At 39.7% G+C, this 12720-nt stretch overlaps 1 protein-coding gene across 2 annotated transcripts in view; it reads left to right on the forward strand.

Moving 5' to 3' along the window:
• LOC126344146 (nuclear pore complex protein Nup107-like) overlaps positions 1-12720 on the forward strand; it is a 217617-nt gene that overhangs the window by 178148 nt on the left and 26749 nt on the right. For both annotated transcript variants that reach the window (XM_050001997.1, XM_050001998.1), the window contains 2 exons: positions 11464-11659; positions 11749-11895. In XM_050001997.1, coding sequence (XP_049857954.1) covers positions 11464-11659; positions 11749-11895 — 343 coding nt within the window. The remainder of the gene's footprint in view (positions 1-11463; positions 11660-11748; positions 11896-12720) is intronic.

A 12720-nucleotide genomic window follows, 5' to 3' on the forward strand; every position in this document is an offset into this window, starting at 1 on the left:
ACCAATTTTGTTTCAATTTGGAGAAGCGGCCTATAATTTTTCTCTCCCCTTGAATTTCGAGCCTCAAATTTCAGGTGTGGCTTAGATTCAGGATTTTTTTTTTTTTCCTCTCCTTGATTTCGAGTCTTATTTTTCAGGTGCGGCTTAGATTTGGGTGCGCCTTAGATTCGAGTAAATACGGTACCTTCTCTCAGACTTTTCTCTAGCACTGATTCCTTGATGACAACATAGCTTGCTCATAGGATGTCAGTTATGGCTTTTTCTCGCTTCATTCCCTTTGTTTTACACTACATATTTCAGTTAACTTATGTTTGATCGACACATCTGGGGCTGCCTTTCTCCTCTTCCATAAAATTCTTTCGCAGAATACGTGGGACATGGGGAGGGGAGGGGGGTGCCCAATATCCAACTGGTGGGCAGTCCAAGTATGAGGGAGGGGGGGGGGGGGGGGGCATGAAGTAACCATATGATGGCAGCTCTCCGACCATGCCTGTATCCCACTGTTGATGCCCAAGCTATCACCTCCCCATGTATGCCAAACAGTAGGTGCCTGTGCATGAAAGGAAAACAAAACCAAGCAACTAGCTGATACTCTGCGAGGGATTCACTTCGTGCATACTATACAAAGGCCACCCAGACAGGAAAGTTGACATTGGTGAAATCATCCTTGGTTTTGTGGAGGTCAAAATCATTTCTCACCCCCAGATATGGTGCTTTAAATGCCAGTGCTTTGTGCATATGTATTCCTAGTGTACACACGATTTTTGGAAACTGTGGCCAGCCCTGTGTACTACCACTGTCTGTCAGTTTTGAGAATGACCACATTCACCAATCTCTAAAGTTTGTTACCCTTATTGAGAAACTGAAGGTCATAGATCACCTCTCATACTTTGAACCTAGAAAAAAATATGATTGTCTGTAGCCACTCCCAGTGATATCGACTTGTACGCTTCTGTAGCCAGGTCGTCAGCAGTACATAGCATATTTACTCCCTCGACATCACCCACCTCAGTGTCAGTGTGGCGCCTAGTTGACAGTGGCCCATGTCTTGGTGAGCTGTCCTCCTTTGGCTGCCCTGCGATGGACTCTTCAGTTACTGGACTCTTTAACATTAATTTTAGTTGACAATGCCTTATCCGCTAATTTAGTTTTACGTTTTACATGCGACGGTGGATTTTATCATTCTGTATAAGTTTTAGCGCATGTCCTTCGTCCTTTTGTGTTCTGCACTCTAATTCTTTTAGGGTGTATATTTTAATGTGTCGCAGAGTGGCTGGCTCTTCCTTTTTATTCTTGTGGTCGGCCAGCCACGGTCATCTCCTCTCTTGTTTGTACCCCATCTACCCGTTTCTTGCCTCTCTCTCTGGTTTTCTCTTCCTGTTTTGCTCATAGTAGTGTTAGTTGTCCTTCTGACATTCTTCTGATTCTTCCTTTCTTCTGCTATTGTGCTGTACATCTTCTTTCTTTTCTTCTTTCCCTTGTGTAATTATTTTAGTGGGAACAAGGGACCAATGCCCTTGCAGTTTGGTCGCCCCCCTCCCACTCTTTTAAACAAAGCAACCCTTGACGTCGACCTCTGGCAGTTGCATAAACAAACTTAATCATGGGGGCAATATGGCCTTCCCCTCATGGTGACATCAGCACAGCCTTCGGGTATCGCTTCTCGTGCTGTACTCCCACCTGCTTATATCAGTGACTGTCTTTGTGACTGTGACATTTTCCGATGATCCTGTCACTTTCTTGTCATTACATGATGTACGACTCATCACTTCGGGCTCTTCAAAGAGCCAACTAGTGTGTGCAAGTCTACATCACTGTGTACCATATGCCCCCTCTTTGTCACACTGCCTTGATAAAATTGTGAGGAACATCTCAATTTGGATTACCCACAGCACTGGAGCTGCTAGTCCCCTTCCTACAGGTCACCTCCATTGCCAGCTAGTGGCATGGTGGACCATAGATTTGGCAAAAGCTCTTCAGGGTAATCAGACAGCCCTACAGCATCTCAAATGACATCCTTCACAGACTGCCATTGCACTTCTAAGTGGCTCTGTGCCAAGGCTCGCTTCATAATTAAATCCAGTGAGTGATACATCTCCTCCGTGGGAACTTATGTGTCTATCTCAGTCTTCTGCACCACCAAAGATCAACAACTGTCCCGGGTCTCCTCCTCCATGGCGGTATATCTACAAGTGTGTCAGTTGTTGCTGATGACCTTGTGACCATCTTTGTTACTGCATCAGCGACCTCTTCTTACCCAGCTACATTTTGAATGCGTTAAAGAAAGCTGATGGCACCCCCTATCCTTTGCCCTCCTGAATTATATAATGAAGTTTTCACTGACTGAAAACTGCTTCAGGCTCTTGACTCATCAGATGATATGGCTCCAGATCCTGATTCAGTTCACAATCAGAAGATCCAACATCTGAATGTCACTCAAAAGTTCCATGTACTTGGGATCTTCGACTGTATGTGACCACAAGATGTTCTCCCTTCGCAGTGCGGAGATAACAACATGGACTCCATTCTTAAGCTAGGAAAAGCTCAAAATCCATTGACAGTTACTAAACAATTGACCTTGCTAGCATGCTGCGTAAAGTATTTGAAAGGATGATAGGGTGGTGGTGGTGGTGGTGGTGGTGGTGGTTTTGGGAGTAGAAATGATGCGTCACTTGGTTCCCCATCAGTCCAAGAGAACAGCATCCCACAGTCCATCAGCTCCTGGTGCATCCTGCATTTCAGTCTCCATAATACCCATTTTGTGTGTCTTCAACAGCCGAATTTCTATTGGTCCCACTCTCTTCTATCCCTTGAATCAATTTAAGTTGCACTCTTCTTTTGTGCCTTCTGTTTGTTGGTCTGTATTTAAATACATTTTTGAGTATTCTTTTGTGTCCAATTCTCATTAAGTGTACAAGCCGAAAAAATTGTCTGTATTCTGTTTAATATAGTATGGTATCTTCCTTGTATATTATTTCCCATACATTTTATCTGTTCTCTGTTCCGAAAGGGAGATATTTGTTGAGTGTCTTTTAATTCTATTCGTACAGCCTTCCTTTTCTTTCAGCTCTTTCCCCATAATCATCCTGCACTCTGAACCACATGAGGTAAAAGGCTGAATAATGGTTTTATAATAGAGTGGTGCATAAGTTCACAGCATTTTTGTTCTGCATATTGGTATGATGGTTGGTATGGGTTTATTTATTAATCATCATTTGGAAATAGCAAGTGGACTGTGGATGCAGAAAAATGGAGTGTCAAGTGGTGAAATCAGACCACTTCTGACATACCTTCTGTTAATAGTTCACTAAATGGTTGGCAGCAGCAGATGCAGCCATGAAAATTTGTGCTATGGGTGGAGATAAAGCCAGAGGACAGAGCACAGCAAGAAAATGGTGTTCTCATTTTAAGGAGGATCGTTTTGACGTTAGTGACTCTCCACATTGGGGAAGACCTGTGGGGTTTGATGAAGAGTGTTTAAACACGTTAATCCATAGTGATCCATTTCAGTGTACTTGAGAACTGGAAAATGTGATGAACTGGGATCATTTAACAATTGTGCAACATTTTAATACAACGGGAAAGGTTCAGAAACAGGGTGTATGGGTACCGCCAGCCAAAATCCCAGAAACCAGCAGGTGGTCATATGTGCATCTCTACTCGCACATCATCAATTAGCTTGTGAACAACACCTACCATTTCTATCCTGTGTGGTTACTGGTGATAAGAAGTGCCGTCTTTACGCTAATATAAGGAAAAGAAAGGAATTGTTGAGCCTAAACAAAGCAGAAACTCCCTGTACAAAGATTTGCGCACGTCCGCAAAAGATGATGTTCTGCATCTGGTGGAACAGCGATGGTGGTGTGTACTACAAATTGTTTCCCCAAGGTGTAACAATCACTGCTAACATTTATTGCCAGTAGCTGATATGTCTTGCAGATGCAATCCAAGAACAACGATCAGGGATACTGCGTGAAGTGGTACTACTCCACGATAATGCCTACCCACATTATGCTGCCAAAAAACACCATAAAGGAGTTCGTTTGGGAAATCATTGCACAACCACCTTATTTGCCTGATCTTGCACACTCAGAATTTCACCTCCTCCATTATCTGTCAAACAACCTTCAAGGAACTTCCTTTCTCAATAAAAATGTACTCGGAACATGCCTCAATAAAAATGTACTCGGAACATGACTCGATGAGTTCTTTGCCTCAAAACCACATGATTTCTGTATTTGTGGAAGTGAGAAGACTGTTTTAAATATTGAAGGAGAATATATAATTGATGACTAAAGTCTCTGTTTTGTATGTATGTTCTGTCAATTAAACTTATGGAAAAATGCTATATATATATATTCAGTCTGATTTTAGTGTACCACAAAAGGGAGTTCAAGTTTGATATTGCTGTCCTTCCAGAGCTCCACATCTTCAAGTCACTTGCACATGTTCTATCTTTCATCTACATCACTATTCTGCAATTTGCTCTTAAGTGCCAGGCAGGTGTGCCATCAACCAACCTTCGGACTATTTCACTACTGTTCAACTCTCAAACAAGGAGATGGAAAAATAAACACTTCAATCTTTCTGTACTAGGTCTCATTTCTCTTATTTAATTCTGATGATCATTTCTTGCTATGTAGGTTGGGAGCAGTAAAATGCTTTCAAATTTAGGGTAGAAAGTTGGTGAGCAAAATCTTGTGAAAATATCTTTCAGCAATGTAGAACACCTTTGTTTTAATGATTGTTTCTCTGGCTCACTTATCATATCCATGACACTATCTTCACTACTTCATGATAATACAGAGTTAACTAGCCTTCTTTGGACTTCTCGGTGTTCTCTGCCCAGCTTGTCTGGTAAAGATCCCATACTGCAAAGCAATATTTTAGCAGAGGACAGACAAGCGTACTGTAAGCAGTCTGTTTAGTAGATTTGTTGCACCTTGTAAGTGTTCTGCTTCTGCCAATAAAATGCAGTCTTTTGCTTGCCTTCTTTAAGGGATAATTCCAGTTAAGTTATTCATAATTGTAATCTTAGGGTATTCATTTGAATTGACAGCATTTAGATTTGTCTGATTTATCATGCAACTGAAATTCAACAGATTCCTTTTATTACTCATGAGTATGACCACATACTTTTCCTTATTTACAGTCAGTTGCCACTTTTGGAACCATACAGATATCATGTATAAGTCATTTTGCGGTTGCATTTGGTCTGATAAGTTACTATGGCGCAATAAGTGACAGCATCATCTGCAAACAATCTAAGAGGGCTACACAGATTGTCCACTAAATCGTTGACCTATATTAGGAACAGCAGAGGGGTTATAACACTTCCTTGGGGAATGTCGGATATCACTTGTTTTACTCAATTACTTTCATTGATTTGTAAGAACTGTGATCTTTCTGACAGGAAATCACAAATCCAGTCATACAGCTGAGACGACAGTCTGTAGACATGTGAAGGTTTATTAGACTTCTCTTTGGTAATATAGAAATATGAAATCAATTCGATATACCCCATTTGACAGTGCACAACACTTCATGTTAGTAAATAGCTAGTTGTGTTTGGCAAAAATAATGAATGTTTGTTGGCTGTATGTCAGTAGACTGTATTCTTCAAGGTAATTATAATGTTTGAACACAGTATGTTTTCCAGAATTCTACCACAAATCGATGCCAGTGATATGGGTCTTTAATTCACAGAATTATTATTTCCTTTCTTGAGTATGAGTGTGACCAGTGCAACGTTCCAGCTTTTAGGTGTAGATCTTTCATTGAGTGGGCGGTTATATTCAGTTGTCAAGTATAGATCTGTTGCGTCAACATGCTCTGAGAGAAAACTAATTGGTATACAATCTGGACTTGGTTTTACACTAAACTCTCACTAATACATCCCTCAGTAGTCCGGCCTCTAAGTAATCCAGCACACTTCCAGCTTCTAGTCATTCTTCCTGAAATGACACCTACAATAAAGAAATTTAGTCTGCAACAATGTTGTTATTTAATGACAATGTTCAATACTCCTGTATATTGAAATTGTGACTTTTGTTAAGGATCATTATCATGGCTTCTAAAGGGAAACTCTGAATTAGATATAAACTGAACTGAAGTTTTTCACGGAAAACCATTGTTATTGGCAACACTGTTGGACGAGCGACTATTTATGACCAACCTCCAGTGGAAAAGAGGTAATTATAAGCTCACAGGAAAGTTACAATGAAACTGATAGAGAAGAAGACATAGGAGGAGAGAACATGAGGATATCTCAAACTGCTAGTGCTGAAGCTGGGGACTTCTTCCTGGAGTACATTATGAAAAAAATCAGAAAAATGGTGGGATCTATTAAATGCTTGTAAAGCCATTGTGTGATAAAGCATACTACTGTCGCATATCTGTAAAAATGAATGCATCTTTTGATTTGATAAGGTACAGTCTCTCTGTCTTCATACTAAATTTTAGACACACTCAACAATCCGACACTTGCACCAATCCGGCACCCTTATGTGCGGGAAATGGCCGATTTAGCGACAGTCCAGTGTATTAAAGTGATTTAAACTGCTTCGCTACACCAAGAATATCTGCTTCTAAGTTACTCATGTTGACAGCTGTTTTTGATTCAAATTCTTGAATATTTACTTTGTCTTGTTTGATGCTGGAATTTCAGAAAACTGTGTTTAGTAACTCGGCTTTAATGGTATTGTCATAGGTGATACTACTATTGGTGTCACAATGTGAAGGTGAAATAAGACTCAAGTTTTCTTTGAACTGTTCAGAAATTGAATCTACTACTTCAATTACACCAAAAGATGAACTACTACTAACAGCAACTAACACTCCCCCACCAATGATATTTTACCTGTATTTTCTGAACACCATTAGATCCTTCACAATAATTTCGACTGAGTTTATCTCTGGCTTAGTCAGGTTTCTGCACCTATAATAATTTGAGCTTCAATGCTCTCTATTAACACTTGGACCTCTAATTGTTTCCCAGCATGGTTATGAGAGTTTACAGCTACAATACTGACTGTTGCTATGTCTACTCTTTTCCTGTGTTTGTCTGCATCCTTTGAGACGGTACCCCTTTCTTGACTGTCCCTGGTCCATCTAACATATTTAAAAAAAAGTGGTGATGTAGGCAGTCCGTGCAACGCAGCCCCCACTGCCCATGTAACCACCTCCAGTTTGTAGTGGATCCCTAAACCATTAAAACAGAATGCACAAACGCACCACCCTATGGCACAAGTTGAAGAATCTGCAGCCTACTTGGTTGTAGAACCTACTGAGCCTCTGGTTCAGACCATCCACTAGGCTCTATACCAAAGCCCCACAGTCTGTCCTGTCGATTATGCTACAGATAGTGAGTTGTACCTTTATTCACAAACTAGTCTACACCCATTCCACACCTGGAACGAGTCCTGGTATGTACACAGAATGCACACACTGGACTTCTCTTTCTTGGCAGCCATTTCTTCCCCTTCTTGTCAGCCAAATCCCTGAGGGGCCCCATTGTGCACTCAACACACTTAACATTGGTGTTCCCAACTACCATTAACCTCAGTGCCTGGGAAAGGCTAAATCTTGTGGGCTGAGAGGTTTCCTGTAAAATGGAAAAAGTGATTGCATCTGGCTCAGGATCTTCAGCCACAGGGAGCACCTCAAACGTGTTTGTCAGATGGATGGGGAAGGCCTACCCACGCGAAGGACTTTCACTGCCTGCTGCACCTTGAAATGACTACACTCCCTATAACAGGTGATTTTTGGGGGGGGGGGGGGGGGAAGGTCAACCTCAATGGGGTCAGGAACCAGAGCAGTCACTATAGTGGACCGATTGGAGGATACATCGAGTGTGCTAGACATCCCATGGATGCCGATATTCGGCCCCACACGGTGATGCTGGTTGGCAACAGCCTTAAGCTTTGAGATTTAAGCCAGCACTGCCTGGAGCTGTGAGTGAAGGGACACCAACTCAGCTTGCATCTAAATGCAGCAGTCACAGTCACAAACCATACTAAAGATGGTGAAATTATACACTAGGACTATACAGTAATTAAAACATAGAACTGTGGGTGGCTACTAGATACACACAAAAAAAACCCTCAAGAAATTTAAGAATTTAAACTAAAATACACATAATCAATAAAAATAAGTTGTTTCTTGTCTGAAGCTGGCTACAACTCACAAACTAAATGCTGTACTGTACTGTGCTGTTCTGCAGAATAGATGCAAGCTGCCTCCCAACTTCAGCAATTGTACTCCCGAGGTATTTATCTGTGATCTAGGGGTAGCATCTATGTCTAGTAATCAAAAACATCAAGAGTTGCTGGTTCAGACCTCGCCACTTGTTAAATTTGGAATAAAAGTAATTAGTAATGTTGGCCAAGGCATCCAGCATAAAAAGTTGCCATCATTTTTCCAATGGTCTTGTCAAAGAGGGCGGAGGAGCAGACAGAGGTTCAGAGCACTCTCTTGCCATTGGGATGGGAAAATGCTCCTGAAGGTGGAAGAACTAGCAGTGATAAAGGCAGAAGCAGTGAAAACCACAGCATTAAAGGCACATGGAATGTGGGGCATGTAATTGAGAAGTGTCATGATGGTCTCTCCATTTGCAAGAGATTCCAGACTAGTCCCCCATTCGGATCCGTGGGAGGAAATTGCCAAGGGGAAGGTAGCTATGAGAAAAAGATTGAATAACCAATGAAAGGGTAACATTCTGATCGTCAGGGCATGTAATGTTATAAGTTTGAATGTGGTAGGAAAGCTCGAAAATCTGAAAAGGGAAATGTTCAGGCTCGGTCTAGGTACAGTGGGCATCAGTGAGGTAAAATGGAAAGAAGACAAGGATTTCTGGTAAGATAGTTTAGGCTAATATCAACAGCAGCAGAAAATGATACAATGGAAGTAGTATTTATATCTAATAGGAGGGTAGTGCAGAGAGTGAGATACTGCCAACAATTTCATGATAGGGCTGTTACCATCAGAATCTATAGCAAACCAATGCCGATAATGATAGTTTTCTGTTGTAGATGCTGTAAACTGTTTCTTGATAACTGTATCATATTTATTTAGCACCCACATGCATATAACACAGAATATAATTATATGTCACTGTCACTTGTCACAGTGGACTGCCATTGAAACAGTTACACCCCATGTCATTTGGAAATTACCTTCGAGGGGATGCAGTATATTTCATGATATGAGTGGGTGCGCAGCATACTTTATATAGATGTAAATAATAGCTTTCTTTATGTTGCTGTGGTAAACCTGTATGAGCAAAATTACAATTTAATCATAATTTCATTAAATAAAGATAAAATAAACTTTCATTAACTGTGCTAAATCACACTTCAAATTAAACAATAATAAAAAAAAACGTTTGTTATATCACTCTGTCGCTGTGTACAAGTATTACCCCACAGTAATAATCCACTTGAATCATTAATAAGAGCACATCAGCACATGTTGCATCACATCCCAGCCAACCACATATTTTATTGCTGATCATATTGTTGAAAGCTGCCTCATTGTGAGATTATGCCACTAGCTTAGAATCTGGGTCCTTTCTTGCACGAATTGTAAATTTTTTCTTACCTACCTTGTTTCTCATTTTATACTACTGCTGCAATCATCGATGTATGGCAGTACAACTTAGCATTGTGTTAGCTAAAGCAGTAACAAAGGAATAAGTATCTGCTCGCAGTTGTAAAGCAATGGTGGAATGGTACAAGACAGTGTTATTTGTGATTGGTGCACTTTATACATAGGTGCACCTGCTTGAGGGTTAATTTAGAAGATTCATTACATTTAATCCCTGATGATGCTTCTTAAATTTGTCAGTGCTGCAGAAGCAATAGCTCCATCATATTTTAGTTCCTTTTTTGAACATGTGTGGTCCTGAAATATGCAAGTCTTCAAGGCAAAGCTTCAATTAAAAGTTTTGTTTGATACAGCACACTTTTTTGATATAGAGCTACTGTCACATTTCCCTATCAAAATCATCTTGGTTTCTTGCTTCTTACTAATGAGAATTACTGTTTAGTACTGCTCCTCATGAGACTTAAGGAAGCCTTTGCGTTTGTAAATGACAGACAAATTCAACATTTTAAGTTCTTTAAAAAGTTCCGTACACAATTCCATTTGGTAGATGCTTCTATAATTGTTACAGATCTCGTCTGAAATTTAGAGATTATATTACACCAGAATAGACCTCAGTATTCTTTAAATTATGTACGACTGTAAGATAAGCATGTAAGTGTTTCTGTATTGTAGTTCTACTTCTTAAGTATTCTTAACATGTAACAACATAGTTTTCTCTTTAGTATTTCTATATGGCTTTCCCATCTGAAGTGAGTGTCTGCCTGTACTCCTAAGAATTTTGAGTGCAATGCCTCCTGAATTTAAAGTTACCGAATTCAATTACTCTTTAATGGCTGAAGTTCATCCAGACTTTTCTTTTGTCATTCACAATAAAACAGTTACCACAAAAATATTTTCCTGCCTCTTCTGAGCTGATTTTCTGCTGCACACCTGTTTCAATAGTCATTTAATAAAAAGACATTATAATACGCAAAAAGCAGTGCATCTGCTGCAGATGATGTAGAAAATATGAGTGACATTGAGATTGCATTCGCCTTAAGTTTGGGACAAGTGTTACATGTGTGATATGCACAAGAGAAGATCTAGCAAAGTAGCAAGTCCTATTTTCACATCTATAAATGTTGAGGCAGTTTGCAGTCATCTAACTTAAGTCTATGAAACAAAGTATATGCTGTAGGATCACAGAACCAGTCTGTATCATATTCCTAAAACTACTGAATTTGCAGTGTAAATCTGAAGACTTCTGCATTCATTGAATGAAGTTGACCATGGTCGAAATATTCACTGTTGTGATTACTGGTGGACTTTGGTGCAGGAGGGTGTGGATTTTGTGGAGAAAATAATTTTACGTAATGAAATAGAGTTAAGAGTTGACTTTAATTTTTAATGTAAAATAAGGATGTTTCCTATTATAGAACCTGAGCTGGACTTGACTGGTTAAAACTGCTTACAAGGTGTATAAACGATAAATAGGTACAGAATGAATGTAAAAACAAACTGTTTTAACTAACTGTTTGTCTGCTTGATGATTCCATTTACTGAAGTCAAGTTCAATAAATTTTGTGTCTGTCTGGCGTTGAAGTAAATGCGCAGGTACAACTGAAGAGGGAGTAATGAAATATCTATTGATTTTACAATATGAATGTAGAATACTACCATCCTCAAAGAGATGACTAGCATTTTCCTACTTACTTCCAGAAAAAAAGGAGACACCACCACATAGATACGCTAAAAATATTGTGATTTTGTGTGCTCATGATTCAGGCAGCAGCCATATCTTCGACAAGAAGCCAGACATCTCATATTTAGACATATATACACAGACTTTCCTCTTTGCAGTAAATAAATGAATTCTTACAGGAGGAAAGCAGACTCAGAATTAGAATTTGGACTGCAACATGAGGAAACGTCGCAAGATACAGAAAAGGTGAATGCTCTAAATTGGCTTGTGGTGTACCCAGAACAACGATTTGAGTTGCTTTGGCAAGCAAATGCAATAATACGGCAATTCATAGCATCAGGCAAACTTGAAATAGCCCGTAAAGCTCTGAATAAGGTATTTTTGAAATTTTCTGTGAATAAATGAAAGTAATTGTGAAATGTTAAACACAGTGGGTAATTCACATGTATATTTCCTTTTTTCAGATACCTGGTGATACAATAGATTTGCTCGTTCGTGAATACAATGCTTCAGAAACAGTAAAACTATATTCATATGCTGATGTTAATACACTTTTGCCAGCACAAGTTGCAGAAACTTGTAGAGAATATCTTTGTATTTCAGCTTATTTAGTAAGTTTTTAATTCTTTGCCATAGTCTCATTTTCTCTCCATATTTCTGCATGCAAGTTATTTTTAATTTTTTACCAGTAGTAATATTGATAAGAGCTTCCATCTGCATCCCTTGATTTTTATCCATGAGCCTTCAGCTGAGTACTCCTTGGCCATTATCAGATGATGACTGTCTTTAGGTTGCTGCTATTGTCCTCATACAAACACACTGCCTTCCTTAATATGAATTATGCTCGCTCCAACACCATATAAGGTAATGTTTTCATTGCACACCCACTGTGCCCGCTTCAACCTTCTGATGGCTGGGTCCCAAGCTGTGCTTAGCTGCAGGCAGTCATCTTTCTTCTGGTGTTTTCACAAATTTTTATGTTGAGTGAGAGGTCTGCAGCATAGTAAAGCTTGAGTCCCAGCCATTGAAAGGCTGAAGCAGGCATGGCAGGTGCACAACAAAATCAGTACCTTATATAACAGTAATATTGATGATAAAACAGCAGTTCATGTGCAACATGTGATAAGTAATCCTGAAAGGTAAGCAGTGGTTGGTGCTTGTTACTAAAATAGCCATTAATGAGTGACCTCAGGGGATGTAAACTGTATTAGGAATGCTGGGGCACATGAAGCTTTATGTGAGTCACCATATAACTGTGTAATGGGATAGTGTACCGTTATCACAGATTCTTTTCCCGATATTGAAACAAATACATGGAGCCTCAAGAAAGGTCTTAGCTTTTTGTATCTGGAAAGAGTATTGTAGGAATCCTTGTCAGTAAAATAGCTAAGAAATGGCACACTTCTCGTGTCTTGCAGATATTCAGTGGACATGGA

Source organism: Schistocerca gregaria, chromosome 1 (genome assembly GCF_023897955.1).
Source record: "Schistocerca gregaria isolate iqSchGreg1 chromosome 1, iqSchGreg1.2, whole genome shotgun sequence".
Classification (NCBI taxonomy): domain Eukaryota; kingdom Metazoa; phylum Arthropoda; class Insecta; order Orthoptera; family Acrididae; genus Schistocerca; species Schistocerca gregaria.